The following is a 22,809-nucleotide window of genomic DNA, read 5'->3' on the forward strand; positions in this document are numbered from 1 at the left end:
AAATAACTTGGCGAATTTGGAGACGACAAGAGATTCATCATCTCCAAGCATTGTGACTAAGGTCTGGCTTCATCACGTGAGCCACACCCTGATGTCAGGACTGGTTCCTTCTACCTAAGTGGCTGGATCAGCATCCTTTCACCTGCAACACATAACACAGTGTTCTCAGTGATAACGATGCTGTTTTAGGTGAGCAGGACTGTGATATGATTCTAGGTCACACTTGTACATGTGGAAAATACAAGATCAGGGACATAAAATGCACGATCAAGAGTAATTGTTCATGGAAAGTATAGGGGCGTGTGTGAAATACATTAGGTGTACTTAAGTTATTTCATTCCTGAATGAAACTCCTCAATGAAAGGTGCCGATCCACCCTTAACAAGCCCACCAGTTATTTACTGTCACATGGACAACAGGGCCATGTTTTTATTCCCATTTTTTAAATAGAGGAAGTGAAAATTAAAACCATTTTTAAAAGCAATTAATTTTGCTGTCGCACTCATTTTTTTTTTCCTTCCTGGAAAATAAAACACTGAGAAACTACTAAGAAGTCAGCATTGCTGTAATAGCACATTTAGAACAAAAATGCTTATCACTATGCATTTCCCAAACCCTTAGTAGCTCTGGAATCTTTAGAAAACTCTTTTCTCTGGTACTTAAGATTCTCTACAATCTTGGTCTAACCCATTTGTTTGGATTAAAAATTCTTCAAACTTATTTGTCCTTTTCTCTATAAGTGTCTTTGTTCCTACTCTTCTCTATATGGATAAAGCATCCCTTCCCCACCAATTGCTAAAAGCTGAGATCTTTCCCATCCTTTAAGGCCAATATTCAAATATTCATTTTAAGCTTTTAAAATGTCTCTAGCTAGAAGTGGTATCTTTTTTTCTCTCTCTAAATTTCTGTGTTCATATTTATCTTGGTGTGAAATTAATTTTCAATATACATTGGCAGTAGCAATGGTGAACATGAGCAACAGTTAGCGCATTCATTCACAAACAGTTATTATATATCTAAAGAGCCAAGACCTGGATTCCTGCACTAATTTTGCCACTAATCAATTGTTCTTGGGTAAGTGATTTTACATGTTCAAGTGTAATTATTTACAGACAATTCCTACTTATCTTTATTACTTATAATATCCTTAAAGATAAGGACTTTGTTCAGTACATTTTTTGTACTGAGGCCTGAACCATACTTGCACAGAACAGGGACACACACTGATGATTTTTTTCAATTGATGAATAAATTTTTCTCTATGTTCAGACAAATATGTTAATTCTGATATTCCCTGAGTAAACAGAATCAAGAAGATAACTGGCATTTTTTCTAGGGGTCATAGCTGCTTATTCCTTGCTTTCTCTGTACTTTTCTACTGAGGAGAATAACATTAGTGAGATTGCTCCAGTGTTGTCCCTTCTCTAGCACTGTATGTAAATATTACAGAAATTCATAGGAACACAAATGGAGTGATACTTCTTGCTCATTAGGCAGTTAAACATGCTGTGTCTATAATAGCCTGTTCTCCACCTAGTCAAGAACAGTGACTGGTAAATCTCACATTTATTATATTCAAAACACCAGTCACAATAAATTTTGGAGAATCTTAATTCTTCCAATGAGGAAAGAAAAAAGAAACAGCTGAGAGGACAGGGAGAGGAACAAAATTTTCATACATTGTTGGAGCATGAGAGAGCAACCTGCTAATATCTATCAAAATCTAGAACCTGCACAGCTGTTGACAAAGCAATTTCACTTCTGGGAATCCAACGTAAGGAAATTCTGGCATGAGGAAGCAAATATATATGTACAATGATGTCTGTTGTAGCATTACTTGAAATAGCAAAGAAATAAACTATATGGACAAAAGGGGGATGATTAAATTATGGTACATCCAACACAATGCGATACAATATATGCTTTAAAATAATATAGATCTATATATACTTATGTAGAAAAATCTTAATAGATTACATAAAAAAGACAAATTGTAGGCAATACATAGTATAATCTCACTGTTCTAAGAAAAATAAAACCAACTATGTGTATTTATATTTATTGGTTTAGATATAAACGTATGCATATATATAAAACTTTTTTCACATAGAAAGAAATTTGGAACGGCATGCATAAAACTTATGAGTGTTTGCCTCTGGGCTTTGGGAAATGGGTACTGGAATATACTCTTTGCTTAGAAAATCTCTGTTCCGTATTTCTAAAAAGCCATCTCATAGGATTGTTGTGAGAATTAAATAAATTTAATACATGTAAAGTGATTATAAAATTACTGGCTTGTAGTAAGCACTAAATAAATTTTTTAATAAAAACTCTTTAAAAAAATATGCACACGTGCCTCATTTTCAATTTAAAAAAAAACCAAAATAAATGAGACAAAATAAAAGACAACTAAGGCAGTGGTTATCTGGATAAGTACCACAGTGGATTTCAATCTCTCCAGGTTATGGGACAGCCTTAAGTCTTTTACTAAACAATTGCTGGGGAAGGAGCAATACTCTGGAAAACAGGTTGCTGGGATCAATCATGCCCCCTGGTGGTTGATTGCTGCCTAGCCAGAAAGTTGGCAAAGCAAAGGAAAGAACCTGTCCACCTTGGCCCTGATGTATCAATATTATATGTTCTGTGGCATCCATTACCTTAACATCGTTAACCCTCAGACACCACTTTTGCTGATGTCAAGTGGCATTGGCAACCCAACAGCCATACTGGTTAAGCCTGTGCTTCTGCTCTCTCTGATGGATTTGCCTCCTGCTCATGTACAAACAGGGTCATTCTCCAGGCCTCAGTCTGAGCATCACCTCCTTTATGCAACCTTTTCTCACTTTCACAGGTGACTAGACCCCAATGCATAAAGTTAGCTACATTTTTTGAGTATATGTGGATATGCTGTATGTGTGGATTTATTTGTGTATTATATATGTGTATATTTTTCAATCAGCCAGTTTCATGGATGTGAGATTTGTATAGTCATACAGGATTCCACACTTAGTAGGACCCTGTGCTTGGTTTAATTCTCTGCTGTTGTTCTCCTGAAATTACTAAACATTTTTAAAAAAAACAAAAAAAAAAACTAAACATTTTTTAACAAGGGCCCTGTATTTCATTTCACTGGGCCCACAAAATAATGTTCTATTTTCAATTAAACTCACAACTCTAAATTTAATATAATAATTATTATTTTAGAGGAGGAAACCAAGGTTTAGAGCGATTCAGGAACTCTTTTCAGGGTCTCACAACTGGTGTATTGTAGACAGAGAACCTACCTACTGGCTGTAAGAATTTCTCACGTGCATCAGGGTCACCTGATTGAAAGGCTCATTGAAAGTGCAGATTCCTAGCTCACAGTCCAGAACCTACTAAAACATAATTTTTAGAGGAATGGTCTTGGAATCTGCACCTTAAGTAACTCTTCTACTGGCTTAGAGAACAAAGTCTATATTCAATTCATCTCTAATCTTAGAACCTAGCATAGGCCTTCACTCATAGCAGTAACTTAATAAACATTATGCTGATTAAGTATCATTCAGTTACAGATCGACCAAGCATCACTTTTGCAGAAGAGCACCAGTGTTTTTCCATTCAAGTGCTTGAGCGTTTTATACGAGGAAGGCTTTATCAGCAGCTAGAGTTGAGATATTTTTGCCCTGCACTTGTTCCCCATTGAACATTCACATGGATAGAAAGCCTTTAAGTTGGTGCAATCTTTATATTTCAGAACTTTTCTGGCCAAAGAGTCAGAATCACAAATGCATAGTGCTGTCAAATAGTCAGTCTTATAATATTATTGGGAATTTGATTCTTGAAATCAGAATTTAACAAATTAAATACTATGCAGACTTGGAGGTAAGGAAGACACAAAACATCTAGAATGTTCATGACCAGATGGAAGGCTATATAAACATTTAAAAATATTAGAGGGGGAAGGGGGTGAGGCGAGGAGAGGAGGTGGAGGAGGAGGCTTGAACTCGCGCTGCTGAAGTCCACTCACTCGCTGGCCACCTCCTGACAAGTGGAAGGGATCCGCTGCGGACCAAGGAAAGTGGAGGAGCCTGGTGGCAGCCACTCCCTATTCTGCACTTCCCTGAACTCTCGTCTCTCTCGGCCTTGGCCTCTGACACGAGAAAGAGATGCTAGTTGCAAGTTTTGGAGATCCCTGTTTTTTATGGAACACCGTTCTGTAAAATTTTCATAAGATTCCTTGGCAATAACATACACTTGTGATGGACCCTAAAAATACTGCTATGTTAGGATTGGGTTCTGATTCCGAAGGATTTTTCAAGAAAGAGCCCCTCTGCCATCAGTACTGGCACACTGGTCAGCAAGAGAGAAGTAGAGCTAGAGAACAACACAAAGGAAGAAGAGGACCTTCACAAGTGGAATCGGGAAAGAAACATCGAAGCAGGGAAAGATGATGGTTTGACTGATGTACAGCAACAGTTTTCAGTGAAAGAAACAAATTTTACAGAGGGAAATTTAAAATTGAAAACTGGTCTTCAGGCTAAGAGAACTAAAAAACCTCCAAGGAACTTAGAGAACTATGTATGTCGACCTGCCATAAAAACAACTATCAAGCACCCAAGAAAAGCACTTAAATATGGGAAGATGACAGATGAAAAGAATGAACATTGTCCTTTAAGTGGTGTCCTCTGATGCACAAACTTTTTCAATTTTGATGAACTCCAATTTGTCTATTTTTTCTTCTATTGCCTGTGCTTTGGTGTCATAGTCAATATATTACTGGCAAATCTAACATCATGAAGATTTTCCCCTATGTTTTCTTCTAAGGGTTTACAGTTCTGGCTCTTATGTTTAGGTCTTTGAGAGATTTTCAGGTATCCATCTCACCCTGAACTTGCTCCCTGAATTCAGAGACTGATTAAGATAGCAAGGCATACTTTGGACATGGGAAACTGTTATAAAAAATGTAATGTATAAGCTATGGGTATTGGACTAGCAACTATTATTTTGATTAGGTAATACACTACTATGATTCAGAATTTAAAAGATAAAAAAGGAAACAATAAAACATTGTTACCATCATTACCCTTCTCTCCCCTGAGTACTCAAATCCATTTCAGAATCTCCTTTTAGGCAATCATGTGATAACCCCCTACTAACTATGATAACTAGTTAAGCAGAACAACAACAACAATTTCTCAACCAAAATGAAGAAAAGTGTTCTGTATATTGAAATTGTCTTACTTGGAAAATAAATAGAAACAAATTGTTTGGAACCAAAATTGGTGCAAAGAAACTTCCAGGAGCGTAACTCCATCAGTGCCTTTGATATCTCCCACAAATATATATATATATACAAGCAAATACATGCAAAACCCCCCCATTTAAAAATATAAATGGTACCATACTGTAAAAAAAAAATTAGAAAAACTTTTGACTTGAAAAAAATGCTGATAATAGATATTTTAAACTAATTAAATTATTTTTACATGATTTTCTTTTAAAATATATAGAAAGAGTATAAAAATATGTCAAATCATGGTGAGATTAAGAATGACTAATTTATTCATATAATTTTATCTAACTTAAATGGGCTTATTCTTTTTGATTAGAAATAACAAAATCCTTTTTCTGACTTGCAAATTCTTTCTTCCCTTAGCTTAGAATTCCCAGGAATCATTGACTGTTTTCTCTCATTCGTCATAAATCAAGATACTAAATTCTGTTGTCTACCTCTCAGATGCATCTAACCACTGTCCCCTCCTTCCTAATTCTACTATCAGTATTTCCACTCTAAACTTTAAAAATAGCTTCCTCTATGGTTTCTCTGCTTCAAGCCTCATTTCTTCAACACATCTTTCACAATACCAACAGAATCATTTTCCTAAAATAAGTATCAGATCATTAACCCTCACTTTTCAAGGCAAGAAGAGTTGAAAAGTAAAAACAAACAAAAGAGTAAAAGTAGCACCTTTGAAATGTTATTTGGAGAGCCCTGATGTCGCATCTTAGCATCTCTACTACTTCCTAGCTACAAGGACTTGGGCACTTGAAGCATGAAATGGTAGCACCCTTTCTGAAAAGCCTTCCTTGATTGTTACTTATAGAGACTTAGGCCAGAGCCCTAAATCAGGCCAGGCTCTTGACTCTCATTCCCCAGTCCATGCTCTTGCTCTTGTGTGGGCTCCAGCCACACCTGAGATGACTTATCTCCAGATACACAATCTTATCATGCCTCACTGATGTACATGTATTCCTTTAATCAGATGCCCACTGAAATACTGGTTCAAATTCTACTTTCTCTGCAAAATCTTTTAAAACCAGATTTAGTTATTTCATCCTCCAGACTCCTCTAATTGAATGTTCGAGTCTCTATTATAGCTGTTGCTTGATTCTGTCATCTTTTCATCCTTTGTGGACACATGTGCCTGCTCCATTAGAATGTAAGTTCTTAGTGACTCAGAATTATGTTATTTATGTTTTGACTAACAAGTGATGGGGTAACCAACTCATCCAGTTTGCTGAGGTTTTCCCTGGTTTGAGCATCAAAAGACCTCATCCTGAGAAAACCTTTAGGGCAAACCAAGGTATACAACCTCCTAATGTATAGCACAGTTCAGAGCCTACAGAAGGGTTATAAACTGTCACTGGAATAGTCAAGAACTTTGGTTATCTTTCATAAATGAATCTTTCTTCACTGTGTGGTCCTTAACCTACAGTTCTTGGTTGATGTTACTGTGAAGTATTGAATATTATATTTCCTTGGTCATCCTATATTGAGAAAATTTGATTATTTAAAGAGATTAAAACAATCTTAAAATAAAATTAGTATTTTGAATATTAAAATGTTATTCTAGTCAGATGGTTAATCTCAAAAGATAGGAGAAATTGAAATGCTGCTGGAAAGTGCTGAGTAGGAGGGAAGAAAAATAAAACAATCCAAGCCTATATTACATAGTCTCTTCATTAAAATGTTATTGCATTCATTCCTTTGTTTCACATCACTGTGTATAATTATAGTACATAAAACCTCCAGATCTTCCTGCTGTTAGGCATTTAAAAATATCCATTCCAGATTTTCAAAACAAGTTTTATTATACAGTAATTATATCACATGCATGTGCAATGCTTAGATTATATTTATCATACCACCTTAAATTTAGACCATCTCTATTAGGGTTGACTTAATCATTTTCATAATGATGCCCTGGGCATTTCCTAATAGGGCAGGAAGTAATCCTATTTGATGGGAGTTCACAGGCGCTAGACAGACACTTGACTTTGCAACATGTTCTAAAAGAGAAATAAGAAAAATAGTTTCAGAACTATTGGACACCAGTCCTGCACACATAACTTTGTTACCTTTTGTTATGGTAACACATCTTTAGGCTCTGCAGAGCACAGCTGGATGCTGCCAGTGTTGGCAAGTCACACGACATGGTGGAACAAACCACGGATTGAGATTCAGAAGACCTAGGTTTCAGTGCAGTTGAGCTCTCTGGTCTCTGAGAAGGAGATAATCCTATCCATGTAATTAACTGTGGTGAAAAACTCATAAGAATAATTGTGAAAGTGACTTCCAAGTCATAAAGTTGAGGCACCATAATGGGACATTTTTAATTAGGGGTGCACATCAGAATAACCTGCATGCCTTCCAAAATACAGGTGGGCCCCACTCCAAGGCCAACTGGATCAGAATCTCCTGGGATAGGGATCAGAAATATACTTATTTTTTAAAAGCCCACAGATATTTCTGATTTACTTGCCTTTTTATAAACTACTGGGACAGTACAAGATCATTAGTCTTCTAGAATGATGGACCTGAAATCAAATCCCTTCCAAATCTCTTAATAATGTTGTGACTTTGAAATATACATTAATATGTTGAGCATCAGTTTCTCTAGTCTGAAAACTGGAGATATAAACACTTCTTTGTGTAGAGATGTAGGTAAAACATCTAGGTCAGATGTCTGATAAGTAACCTAAATACCTGAAGATCATAAGACAAAAGGGAGTGTTGGCGACTGTGGCTAATTGGAGAATGCAAGCCTTAATTAAACATATTTTAAAAAATTACTGTAAAGACTGACCTGGTCACACAAAATGTATCTGCAGGCATGACATTTGGTTTTTTCTCCTAACATACTGGCCAGTAAATAACCAATTCTCAAGTACTATATAAAATATAAAATCCTGAACTGTCTGAAAGTATGTTTCTATATGTATGTGTAAGATACTGCTAAATACAGGATTATATATTGATTCAGCAAGTATTCAGTGCCCATTATGTACTTGTAAGTCCAGATAGAGATACTAAAAGAACTAATTCAAAGAGTTTACAGCTGAGAGACAGAGAGACAGAGAGAGGCAGAAGATAAATTAAAACATGTCCATTACTAACAATACTGATACTACCAAAACTACATTTCCACATCTTATTTTTTATTAACATTCTACCCAGGTATTTGTGACTGTCTGAATTCTTATATACAGTTTTTAAAGATCGCTAATGACTAGAAATATTTGGAATTTTAAGTAATTGTTTTTAGAAACATAGTATATTTTAACTAGATTGGCATGGTAGTTTGTTGTGAAATAAGAAGGCTAATTAATGCTAAGGCTCCTTCCAGTTTTAAGATTCTATAATTAGGAAGCAATAAATCGTGGAATCATCATGTAAGAGGAACCACTGACCAAATGACTCAGAGTCATTCTTAGAGCTGGAGCATCTCTTCACGTATTTGGGGAAAATTTTCATCATGTGAGATCGTCTTGCAACCTAAAATGTACAAAGCCTGGCAGCTTTCTCATTCAGTTAAAATTGGACTGTCCCCTGTCATCATCACAGGTCAGATTTTCCAAACTCAACTAAAGTCTGAGCAAAATAATTTTACAAAGCCTACTGCTAACATTTATTTCAAATCATGACTCCTCCACTTTTTAGATCTGTGACTTAGGCAAGTTAACTGCACTTAAGTTTTCATTTCCTCATCCTTAAAATGGTGATGATCAGAACTGAATAAGACTTGTCATGAGGGTTAAATGAGACAATGTTTGTAAAGCACTTAGCAGAGCCTTGGCATATAGTAATAGTTCATAAATGGTGTCTAGCATTTGGATTATCATTTTTACTGTTACACAACTATGGCCATGTTGTCTTAAAGGTTAGGAATTTTTAATGTCTTCATAATTACCCATGCCAGACATTTTTGCAGGAGGCTTCCCTGCTTGCAAATCCTCTCTCACAGGTGGCCATTCAAGATTAGATATAAACTCGGATCTGACTCAGTCCAAAGCTCAAGTGCATTCTACTTCACCCCAACTGTTATGGAGAGGAATAAATCTTGGGAACAAACCTGGCCTTTTCGTTTGTCTCTCCTACATTTGGGGTTTCCGCTAAAGATTTTATTTTTAAGGAAAGGTCTTGCAGATACCAACAAAACACACGCACACACACATACACACACACACACGAAAAGTACTCTGATGTGATAAAGGCCAACTTCATTAGCCTGCCACTGAAGACTCCATAATCTGGTTGGAATTTACTACTCTAGCCTCCCTTCCCCATTTCTCTCCTTCCCTTTTTGCACAGCCTACTCCAGCCAAAACTGACCAGTTATTCCTCATGCAGGCAGAATCCTTCCCTCGTCATGCGTCAACCCCAGATGTTCAGCCTTTTCCCGAATCTCCAAATTCTACTCCATTTCCAGGCTTGGCAACAATGTCAGCCCTTCCAGAATTCTCAAAAAAAGTGCTTGGGCTTTAGACTGAGTCAGACCCGAGTTCATATCTGATCTTCATCCCTGACTAGTTGTATATTGGTGGAGTCTTTAAAAATGTCAGCATCTGTGTCTTGACTATAAATAAAATTCTATACTACAGTGCTGATAGGAGGATTGACTGCACAAACAAGGAACATAGGCACTAACAACATGTCTCAGGGACATCAGTGGTTACTTCCTGCCTGGAATTATGATCATTTCTTCTACTTGCTTATTTACAGAAATAGTACAGAACAACTGGATCACTATGTGGGAAGAACAATTTGAGCTGGATCTCTAGTCTCATTCCTTACACCAAAATAAATTTTAGATGAATCAAAGTTTTAAATGTAAAAAATGAAACATCAACAACAACAGCAAAAAAATGGAAGAAAAGACAGGTGAGTTTATTGATGAGTTGGAGTGGAGAAGGCCTTTCTAAGCAGGACACAATAATCAAAAGATTGTACAATGAAAAGACTGCTGATTATAGCTAATTAAAATTTTTCACTGTTCCTACAGCAAACAAACAATATAAAAATAAAAATAAGATTATATCAAACTGAGAATATAAATTTTCAACCCATATGATAAAAGGTTAACTTTCTTAATTTAAAAAGAGCTTTTATATATAAACAAAAAATGCTGAATACCCCAATAAAAAAAAAATAGACAAAGTATTTGGTCAGGTAGCAAATAAAAGTATTTGATCGGGTAGCAAATACACATGACTAGTTAAGTGTGAAAAGATGTTCCCTTTTGCTAATAAAAAAATATAAATTAAAGCAAAGAGATACGGTTTTTAACCTATTGGAAGAGCAAAACTTAAAAATGTAGTATGTGATGTTGGTAATGGTTAGGGCCGCAGGCCGTCTCATGCGCTGTTGTGGGGATGGTTCAACTTAGTAAATTTTGTTAAGATAAAAACAGGACATTCCTTTGACTCACTACTCACTCTGCTAGAAATTTAGCTTAGAAATAAATTCAAGACCTACACAGTAATAAGCTGCAAAACATTTTGTACTTAAAAAAAAGTTAGTTCGTTGTTAATAGATGCCTGATAAATGGAGTCATGATATGTACCAAACATGGACTTCTACACAGTTATTTTAAAAAGTATGACATTGACCAGGATATTTCTAACAAATATTAAGTGGGAAAAAACTGATTCCGTTTGTATAAATTGAAAATGTGGGGGTAGGGTGGGTTGAGTGTGCATCAATATACATACACAATGTACATTTTTTTTAGAAAAATAATAAGACACTGAGAAGTACCTACTTTTAGGGAGCGGAACTGAGTGGGGAAGGAGGGGACATGTGGAATAAAGGGATATTTTTATTTTATGCCTTTCTCAACCAGTCGAGGGCCTGGATCTAGTAATCATAACTTTGTATATTACATCTAAATTGTATATACATGATAAACATCTCATCTATTGTGGGCATTTGTTCCCAGTTTGTCAGCTAAGACAACTAGAGAGGCCCAAAGTTTTGAGCACTGGATATAATTTATTAACTGAATTAAGAAATACAATCTGCTATTGTGTAGAAGTTCAAACATTTTTTAAAAAGAAGGGCCTTCACACTGAAAGACTGGAACCACTGGTGACGGAGAGGGATAAAAATAAAACACATATATCTGTGATGGGAACTCCTTATGCTGTTGAAGAGGAATCAGGAAAGGGTAGGTGTGGCTTTAAGAACGATCTGTGATATTTCAACCCCACCCTGACAAGCGATCCGAAAATGTCGCATAATATCTACCTTCACGCATCAGCAGTACTTATTTTTTAGAATGAAAACTGAAAACACTGCTTTACACGGAGGCCATAGCCACCTATCTAATCATGTTTATAAATAAATGAAATCTATATTCTAACAGTGAAAATGCAGCTCTGTGAGCTTATCAGTTGCTCAGATTTGAATGTATTCAAACTTTCAAACAGTAGAAGGTCTTAAGCCTCATGTCAGCCTAACACCCCACCTGTTAACTGTTCGGGGTTGTTTGCACAATCACACTGGGGAGGAGTAGGGCCTCCTGCTATCACTTACGTCATGTATGTGAAAAAGGTGCTCAGGGGCTCCAGGGAATGATTCCGGAAATACTCAAATTCTCTGCATAGCTTTTTTCTCATCTCCGTGTCAATAATGGAAACAGTAAGAGGATTTGTTTGGTTAGCCAAGAAGTTGCCATAATCAGTGGTCTGGAGATGAATTTTCAGATCTGAAATTAAATGGAACCCCAAATCAGGTTAAATTTTGAACATGCATGAATAACCTTTACAACATTAATTGAAATTTTGGTAACTTTATGACAAATGCATATTTAATTATTATCTTATTAGACCTTAACATAAGGTCTACATATGATTTAGATTTGAGCATCAATCTCTAAAGCAATAAAAAATTCATGTTAACACAGATAGTCTAGTACGATATAACAATTTTTAATTACCTAAAAAATCTAGAATTATTTAGCACAGCTCAAAAGAACATAAAAAATCACCTAGTCCAGAGATTGCAAATTGGTTTTACCTGAGCCAACTTAGTCATTTGAAAATAGTGCTAGGAAAACTGTTTGAGGATACTAAGCCTCCATCTCAGCTTGATGGAAAAGAAAAGTTTATTACTAATATTTACCACGGGTATGGGAGGGCAGCCACCAATATCCTTTGACTACAGATGAAGAAGTTGAGTTTCAGCAGGTCTAAATGGGAGTTATATAGTAGTGGAGCTTAAACTAAGAGATGGGTCTTCTTACTCTTGAATTCCAACATCGTTTCCATGGGATCATGCTAGATGTCCTTTAAATGGCAATGTTTTTGGTTGTCAGATAATTTAATTGATTTCCAACTTCATTTACTGTCACTTCATCCTGAACAAACCATTTGTTTTCCAGCCCTACGCTTCTGTTAATACTGATCCCATCTAACTCTATAGAATTGGCCCACTCCCCTTTTCAGATTGCTCATTATAATGTATCCTTCAACATTAAAATAATAGTTACCAGTGATTGAGCATTTATTGCGTATCAGGCATTGTATCAAGTGTGTATTATCTCATTTACTACTCATGGCAACCCTGTGAGTTAGGAATGATTTTTAGCCCCTTTTACAGATAAGAACCCTGAAGCTCAGAGAGCTTAATAGCTTGCTCAAAATCATGTTGATAAATGGACTCAAAGCCAGTCTCATATCTTAAAAATCTGTAATTTATTGCCAATCAGTTAAATCAGATTATCAGTTGTTCTGTAAAGTCTTACTTCTGTCTGGCAGAATTATTCAATCTCACGCTGAATTTCAAAGTACTTGGATAATATTTCTAGCACAGCTCCTGTCCCAGGATATTATAGTCTTAATATGTTAACTCCAAAAATGCAGTTCTGCTTTCTTAGTTATATATTTTATCTTTTGGTTCCTTGTGTAGTATCCAACATATAAGTGTTCTTAAATATCTGAATGTCAAAAATGTCTTTGGCACCATCTAGCACACAAGCGAAGACAATATAGCATCCTGGAGCTTACTGTATTTTTCATTCAAACATTTATTAAGCATCTGTTATGTGCTGTTACCACAGGAGGCCCAAAATGGACAAGACATATTCCTCATCTTCAAGGAAACTCACAATCTGGTGGAGGTAGAGGCACGACAAACAGATGATGCAAACAACTAAGTTCAGTGATAAAGATAAGAACCTTGATTTATGGGAACATAAGAGCAAGATGCATAGGGATGAGAGCAAAAAACCTAGGGGAGTTTCCAGAAGAAGGTTAAGCCAGAGGTGAGCCTTAAGGTGCTATGTAAGAGCGCAAGGAAGGCATTCCATGAATTAGTATGGGTATGGTGGGTGCAAGAAACTCAAAACAGTTCAGTGTGGTTTGAAGCACTGAATGGGAGAGAAGGAGGGGTAAGAAGTGAAGCCAGAGAAATAAGCAGGGGCTGTCCCCAGGAAGGCTTGGTGTGACTTCCTTGATCCTGAGGATAACAGGGAGCCCCTGTGGGCTATGAACTAATTGCTCTGGAAGCTGGGGGGAGGGTGGATTTGCAGTTAGGCACTCAAGTGGTTCTTGAGTCTCTGAGATTCAGCAGACAGGCATTCTTCCTCAGTGTCTGGAGTAGATCATGCACCAGAAATGCTCTTCATCTGATTGACTGCAGAATTTATTTGCTCAATTACCTATTTAATTAACTTAATTTAAAAAAATCATACTCTTTTGCCATGTCTTCTTTGGCTTTTATTTTGACAGTCAGATTTTTATACAATTTGACAGTTTGCATTCTCAGCACTGAGGAATATTTGCCAACAGAAGTGACACAAATGGTATTTCTTCCAGAACCATGGTATATTGCTCATGTGACATATGTTTCTTTTAAGCAAAATAACTTCCAAACCTTTCAGCTGCCAGTGAGATTCTGAAATTAAATGTCTCAGGTGTTTCAGGGCTTCCCTGGTGGCGCAGTGGTTAAGAATCCGCCTGCCAATGCAGAGGACACGGGTTCAATCCCTCGTCCAGGAAGATCCCACGTGCTGCAGAGCAACTAAGCCCGTGTGCCACAACTACTGAGCCTGCGCTCTAGAGCCCGAGAGCCACAACTACTCAGCCTGTGTGCCACAACTACTGAAGCCCGCGTGCCTAGAGCCCGTGCTCCACAACAGAGTAGCCCCCACTCCCTGCAACTAGAGAAAGCCCGCGCGCAGCAATGAAGACCCAATGCAGCCAAAAATAAATAAATAAAATAAATAAATTTATTAAAAAAAAAAAGTCTCAAGTGTTTCAGACCCTGTAAGCAATCTTGTAATACTGTGCTTGGTGGAGAGACAGTTGAGATAGAAGGAGCCCTGTCTCACCAGCGCCAAGATGATCCAAGGGACACTTGCAATCAGATCCTAAGAAAATCTTAAGACCTGAAATATTTGCTGAGATAATATCATTATCTGTCAGTAATGACAATAATGCTTATAGTTTTTAAAATAGGATCACATATTTTTCCTTGCATTTCCCTAAATGCTTATCTAAATAGGTATGTGATGAATAGAGCTTTGTGGTCAAATACGTTTGGAATAAACAGGCTTCTTAACTGTAGGAAGTGAAAGCCTTTAATACATTAATTTGAATGATTTCTTTGGAACGAGTATGGTACAGAACCTCCCAAGCCACCAGAAATCAACGGAGCCACCCACAGAGCACACTTTGGAAAATTACACTCTTTTTTTATCCAGAGTAGTGTGTCAAGTGGCATTTTTTCTTTTTTTATTCAAATGAGGAACTGTGAGATCACTACCAACTAAATCAATTTTATAGGTCCCAGATGTAATAACATAAAGGGAACAGATTGAGCTATTATAACAAATATCTGAGTATATCACCCAGAGTAGTGTATATGCAATGTGCCCGCATGTGTGTACACAGGGTCATAAAGTAAAAATGCATCTTCTGTGTGTTGCAGTCACTGGGTTCAGGGAATTATCTGAGATCTCTTGGCCAGTGAGGCAGGACAACTATCTGGTTGCTATCTCTTCTTTATTAATTTGTTGGATAGATCTTTTTTTTTTTTCTGTGCAGCTTCCTGTTGATACTCTATAAAAATGAATGTCCAGACCTTTCACACTCCAGGTAGGTTATGCCAAGGAAGCACCTTCAGAGGTACCTGTGAAGGGTGCTATCTTTGAGCAGCGCCCCACCTCTTCACCACACTCTGCCGGCGCTGAACTTATGAAAGTTATTTGACCTTTCTGAACTCAGTTTCCTCATCTACAAAATAGGTATAGAAACTATGCTTTTGGGTTGTTGTGGGGATTTAAAAAGATGATGTAGGTGAAGAGCCTTTTTTTCCCTCACTTGTACCCATCTACTTCCAAAGTAATTTGCTTTAGTTGGCTAAGACTTTGATTTTTATTCTCTAAACCAGAATTTTCTTAAATAATATATTGGAACCTACCATCATATAATTACTCAGATTTTAATAAATATATCAGGATCTATAAAACCAGACGCTTCTTCCTCCGTTTTTGCTAATGTACTGCCATTCTCATGGTGATAAAACTTCAAGTCCTCTTTGATGCTTTATTAACTCCAAATCCCCTGCATTGTTCCTTAATATCTTCCTGGATTTCCTCTCCTTATATCCCCCGTTTAGAATGACCATATCATAAACCTAGCTCACCGTGGTAATCTCTTAATAGATTCTCCCAGGTTTGTTTCTCTTCATGTACTCCATGCCTCAAGGAATATTTCCTAAGAAATATTTTGATCTTATAATGATCCTATAAGTAGCTTGGAACTACTGAGTTTTAGGCAGATTAAAAGCAACTTGCATAATATTGGCAGAGTATTTTACCACTGACAGTGATTTTAATATACATTATCTCTCAACCTTAACAATAATCCCCATTTCATAGATGAAGAAACCGATGCTCAGAGAAATAACTTGTTCATGTTTTCTATGCTTACAAGTATTTTTTTTTTTTTTTAAAGCTTGAATGCATTATTTATTTATTTATTTATTTATTTAGGGCTGTGCTGGGTCTTCGTTTCTGTGTGAGGGCTTTCTCTAGTTGCGGCGAGCGGGGGCCACTCTTCATCGCGGTGCGCGGGTCTCTCACTGTCGCGGCCTCTCTTTGCTTACAAGTATTTGACTGAAGATTCAAACGTACCTCCTCATCCAATATTTTGAAGCTCCATAATTAGACTTTCAAGGGCCTTCAAAAAATTTCCCAACCTAAATTAAATTCTTGCCTTATTCTCCAAGTATGCTAGTATTGCAGCCAAACTGCTTTACTCCTCACCCATATGCTTTTATTGTTTTCTATCTATAGTTCACTAATTCTCCCCAAGAACCTAGAATGTCTTGCCATATCAACTCCCCTCCACCCACCTCCTATTCCTTATCTAACTGGCATTTTCCCAACTTACTGTCTTTCAAGATTTGGTTCACTTTCAAATATATTTTCTATCTATAGGTTTAAACTCTTCTTATATTTTTAATTGTTTTGTTTATTTATAGAATGAATATTTCCAAAACAAACCAGTGCTTTTGAAGGTGAATAGAATCAGCTACTTAGAATCATACACCAAACACCATTAACCATAACCAAGAAATGGAAGGATTATTTTAGGAATTCAAAAGTCCAGCAGAAAAGGGTAAATTAATTCTTGTTGTATATACACTGCAGTTCATGGGGTGTTCTTATGACTTCCCAGGAATTCTTATGGTTTACAGTTTACAAAACATCTTCAGAAATTTCTAATTCCCCTGGTAACTGGGAGTTAGGCCAGGGAGATACCATCTAAGTATCAGATAAGAAAGTACCATGACTAAAAGTTAAGCAGCTGGCTTAACATCCCAGAGCCAGAAAGTAGAAGAGCCAGGACTTAAACTCAAACATGCAGACATTTCTAATGTGTATTTTCAGATTCTTACTATGTGCAAAACATAGCCTTGGGCTAGAGAAGCTAGGGACAAAAAAGTATAAGGTGTGGTTTCTACCCTTAAAAAAAAAGTCTTTTTTTAAAAAAATTCAGTTTTATTGAAGTATAACCAACAAATAAAATGGTAAGATATTTAAAGTGTACATTGTGGTGATCTGATATACATTTACATTGTGAAAGGATTCTCCCACCTAGTTAATTAACACCTCTATCACCAGACATATTTATAGTTTCTGCCCTTAAGGCTTAAAATTAGGAGGGGATAGATTCATTTATTCATTCAGGAGGTAAGCCCTTAACTGATAATTCAGGGGACTAGATAGATAAACGAGACAAATGTCCTGCCCCAGGGTGACATACTTACGCAAATATCACAGATGCTACACAGAATTAGGTCCATTACAAGGTACAATATAGCACAAAATTGAGATTAGTCAATTCTGTCCCAATAGGGATACAGTAGAAAAGGTTTTATAGAGAAATTGACTCTGAAGTGGAGACTTTAAAGAGGAATGGGTGTTCTCCAGGCAAGCAGGATGGAGAATGGAATTTGTGGCTGAAGGAATAACTGTAGAAGGGCAGAAGGGTTCTGAGGAAATGCTTACTAGGTAGAGATAGGACAGACTGCTCCAGCTTTTAAACTGAGTGAAGTTTATCCTGCCTGATGAAAGTATTTTTGAACAGAAAAGTGATGGTATTGTATATGCATTTTTAATAGAAGGCAGAGAAAATAAGTACTATAATTAGAGGTACAAATAATGTCTAAAGGAGCTTGGTGAAAGCCCTTTGAAATAAGAGTCTTCCTTCTATATGAATTTTTTAATTTAAAAATAGGTAGCAGGTATAAATACAGGTAAACAATGAAACGTCTCCTACTTGTCACCTACCTATCCACCCCCCCCCACCACTCACTACTAGCCCCAGTAAATTACTAGTTTTAGTTTCATTTGAATCCTTTCACAGTTTCTTTGTATGGAGACAATCATATAGAAAATATATTTTAAATGTATCTGCCTTTTTCAGTAAACAGTATCCGTATGCTACACAGTTCTTCCCCTTCCGTTTCTCATTTAATACATCTCAGCTATCTTTCCATATAGGTCCTCTTAGAGTGTGTATGTGTCCTCATGCTTTTTTCTTTTCTTTCTTTCTTTTTTTCCTTTTCTTTCTTTCTTTCTTTTTCTCTTTTCTTTCTTTCTTTTTGTAGCCGAAGAATATCCCATTACGTGACTGTTCCACAATTTATCTAACCAGTTCCCTGTCAATGGACATTTGATTTGTTTTTCATTTTCTGCTATTCCCAACAATGCTACATGAAGTACCAGGTCAAGTGTACATGCATTTGGAATTTTGAGGCCCAATTGCTCTCATTAAGGGGTTCTTATTTTTTCAATATTTTTATTCTCTAGAGTTGGAGCCCTTTTAGGGCAGGGACTATTTCTTTTCCATCTTTACTTCCTCAGCTCTAATGGGAAAGTGCTTAGTATATGAATTAATTCCCATGTGAAGGCACAGTTGGAAAGTAATGAAGGTCATGCCCCTTGAAAAGGAAGTAATTGTTCATGAGCTATAATCACCTCCTCTCATCCCCTTCCCATAAATCATGGCAAAGAGGACGAGGTAAAGGCTGGGTCGAGAGCGCTCTTACCACACCCTGAGAGCCAGAGATCACTTTCACCATATATTTTAGAAAAGGGTATTTCTTACTAAATTTTAAAGCTCTGAAGTATTCATTTTACCACTTTGTCCTTTTTTTGAAGAGGAAAGAATACTTACAAAAGTCTTGTTTGTAATTAAAAAAAAAAATCTGATGAAAATAGCAGTGGTGCCATGAAAAGACATGGAGGGGCTTCAAATGTATGTTACTAAGTGAAAGAAGCCAGTCTGGAAAGGCTACATACTTACTGTATGATTCCAGTTATGTGACATTCTGGAAAAGGCCAAACTAGGGAAGCAGTAAAGTGATCAGTGGTTGCTGGGCTGGGGGTCAGGGAGGGGGAGAAGAGAAGAGTTTTAGGGCAGTGAAAATACTCTGTATAATACAATAGTGGTGGATACACGTTATACATTTGTCCAAACCCATAGAATGTACAACACCAAGAGTGACTGAAATGTCAACTCTGGACTCCGGGTGATTACCATGTATCAGTGTAAGTTCACTGATTATAACAAATGCACCACTCTGGTGCGGGATGTTGATAAGGGGGAGGCTATGCACGTGTGGGAGTAGGGGTTATATAGGAAATCTCTGTCTTTCCTCCTTAATTTTGTTGTGAACCTACAACTGCTCTAAAAAAAGTTTTAATTAAAAAAATCAGCACTGTTAATTCTTCTAAAGACTATTTTATGTCCCTTTAACATTATTATTTTGGTTCAAGTTAATTTTAAAGAACTTGTTTTAAAAGTTACCTTTTAAGAATTTTCTATGTGAATATAGCTTCCAAGCAGTACCAGAGACACAGGCCATGTGAACTGGCTTCCTCTCCTGTCCTCTGGAAGGACTGAGTCACAGAGGGTCCTAGTGACTGGTTCGGGTCACTGTTAGTCAGGGTCAGGCCTTGGAGTGGATGAGTATTTCTGACCACACTCACACAATCATAAATACTAGGATTTTTCAAAGCTTTTCTGGACAATTTTCATATTTCTCTCTTCCAAATTTACCTGAAACCTTATATGTTTCTGGTAAGTGGTTCTAAAACAACTTGTTGGTATCAGGACACTTTTCTTTTAAAGACGAGAGGACTTCAAAAGACTAAAGGCAAATATAAGCTTTGCCAAGTTAGCTTTCCTTTACAGAAAATGCCTGCTTCAACACATAGTACTATCCTGACACTGTTTTACCTACTCTTCTTTACCCATAATTTGTATGGTGCATATTATGTGAAAAAGTAAACAAATCCTAAAATCCTTAACTTCTGTCCCAATGAGTGTCCTTGAGTTCTTCTCTTCATGTCTTAAGCCAGCCCGGAAGTTTTCTCTCAGTACATTCACAGATGCAACAGTTGCACTGCTTTTCACAAGTGATTTATTTTTTATTTATTTTTTTTTTTGAATTTTATTTATTTATGTATATATGTATGTATGCATGTATGTATGTATTGGCTGTGTCGGGTCTTCCTTGCTGCGCGTGGGCTTTCTCTAGTTGCGGCGAGTGGGGGCTACTCTTCGTTGTGGTGCGCAGGCTTCTCATTGCAGCGGCTTCTTTTGTTGCGGAGCACTGGCTCTAGGTGTGCAGGCTTCAGTAGTTGTGGCTCGTGGGATCTAGAGCGCAGGCTCAGTAGTTGTGGCGCACGGGCTTAGTTGCTCTGTGGCATGTGGGATCTTCCCGGACCAGGGCTCGAACCCGTGTCTCCTGCATTGGCAGGCGGATTCTTAACCACTGCGCCATCAGGGAAGCCCCACAAGTGATTTATTTCCCAACATCTTATAAAATAAACAGGCAGGGCAGACATTATTTTCTATATCAAAATGGAGCTGAGAGCAACATGGACCTATTCATGTATCTTCCATTCATGCTCAGGAGGCAGACATTTTAGTGGAAAAGCAGATGCAGATGTCTGCATACCCCACCTCTGACAATGTGGTTAGATTAGTCACAGCCACTCTAAGCCTCAGAGTCCTCAACTGTTAACTGAGGACATGAAACCCTTACTTTATTTAGATTGATTTTCTCATGCATCATTATAACCTATAGTTTGATGGCTCATATTTGATATTCCTAAGAGTCTCCAACAGATTGGCAACAGATTCAAACACAGTTGTAAAACAAATGGTTGAAAAAATATATATATTAATGGGAGGAAAGAAAGGTAGAAACCATGAGATACAATGACAATAAAGCAATGGTGTATATAAGAGGGTTTCTTACTCGGGGTGCAGGATGACTTCAGGTGGTCCATGACCGCCTGATGTTATATGGAAAATTCTATATGTATGCACCTGTGTGTATTTTTCTAAGAAGTTCATTCTTCGGGTCTTCAAAAGGGTCTGAAACATTTCCTTCTCCCCCAAAGTGAAGCTGAGGGTGGTTTCTCTCTGAATTCTTTAGTGAGCTGGCTAAACCTTGCTTTGTATCATGAAGACATTTCATGTATTGTTTATGTTTAAATTTGCATTCCTCAGCCCATTTAAAAGCTTGACTGAAAACTATTGAGAATTCATTCAAATGGCTTCTCTCAGAAGCATTCATTATGCTCTGTGTTCACTAATTTTTTCTACCTTAATTTATGCTGATTTTATATATATGATTAACATTCTCCGGACACCAAACTCCTAATTAAATATGCTGAAGTGATTTAGGATTTGGGATTATATTGTAATCATTTGTAGCCAACAGAATTAGTTATCATCTACAAGATTTGTCTAGCTGTTTCCATTGCTAATGAAAGGAGAGGGTCTCCCTCAACTTGGGCAGTTCTGCCTTAACTCTGACTCTAACTGGTCAGAACCATAAAGTGACCTCAGGACCATCAGCCCTACTTAAGAAGCCTGCAAAGTCACCTCCGAGTTTTTGTTTTATTTTGCCTTCTAATACTCTTCCTGGCAGTCTTGATCCTTATTGCTTTCTTGCTTTTTCTAGAATAATCTAGAAGTTTTAAAGCACCCTATTATTGACATTATTATATTAATTTTATAAGCATGTTTCAAAGTAAACAAATGTAGTGTTTTTAATAATAAAAATACTATATATTTAAATGTGAAATCTTTGGTAAGCCTTTGAAAATACTGTAGCTTAAAGATAATTTCCAGGGACTTTCCTGGTATTCCAGTGGTTGAGAATCCGTCTTCAATGCAGGGGACGCTTGTTCAATCCCTGGTTGGGGAACTAAGGTCCCACATGCAGCGGGGCAACTAAGCCTTTGTGCTGCAACTACTGAGCCCATGTGCTCTGGAGTCTGTGCACCACAACTAGAGAGAAACCCACGTACCGCAACTAAGACCCCACACAACCAAAAAAATAATAAATAAATAAATATTTAAAATAAATAAATTTTTTTAAGAAAAAGATAATTTCCAGAGAGGAGGGGGAAATGGGGAGAAGGGTACGAAGTGTTGATTATACAAGATGAATAAGTCCTAGAGATCTACTGTAGAGCATAGAGCCTATAGTTTACACACACACACACACATATAGTAATAACAGAGGGCAGGAGGAAACCTTTGGAGGTGATGGATTGGTTTATGGCATAGATTGTGGTGATTTCCCAGGTGTATACCCATCTCTAAACTCATCAAGTTGTATACATTAAATACGCACAGCTTTTTGCATGTCAATCATACCTCATAAAGTGGTTAAAAAAAAGAGATAATTTCCATTTGTAGAGTGCTTCACAGTTCTTAACACATTCTCTCATGTACTGCCTTATTTATTTCTCCAAACAACTCAGCAAAGCAGGCGTTACCATCAAGTTTTACAAATAAGGAATCAGGCTCAGAGGCTTTCAGCCCAAAGTCACCTACCTATTCCTGGCAGAGGTCAAAGTCAGGACTTTTGAATCTAGGATGGCCTCACCACATACCATGTCTCTTGATTTTTTTTCTTAAGCTCCATTAAAAACAAACCTCAAATATACATACTCTCGTGTTAATAAATACTGGTAAGTAGAATAGAATAAAATTCTCTAGACCAAGGTT

The 22,809-nt window shown here is 37.0% G+C and overlaps 1 protein-coding gene across 1 annotated transcript in view; it reads right to left on the bottom strand.

The window, feature by feature from the left end:
- Positions 1 to 22,809, bottom strand: part of ATP6V0D2 (ATPase H+ transporting V0 subunit d2) — a 46,674-nt gene that overhangs the window by 22,643 nt on the left and 1,222 nt on the right. The window contains exon 2 of the mRNA XM_059901406.1: positions 11,798 to 11,969. Within this exon, the coding sequence (XP_059757389.1) occupies positions 11,798 to 11,969 (172 nt within the window). The remainder of the gene's footprint in view (positions 1 to 11,797; positions 11,970 to 22,809) is intronic.

This window comes from Balaenoptera ricei, chromosome 17 (genome assembly GCF_028023285.1).
Source record: "Balaenoptera ricei isolate mBalRic1 chromosome 17, mBalRic1.hap2, whole genome shotgun sequence".
Classification (NCBI taxonomy): Eukaryota; Metazoa; Chordata; class Mammalia; order Artiodactyla; family Balaenopteridae; genus Balaenoptera; species Balaenoptera ricei.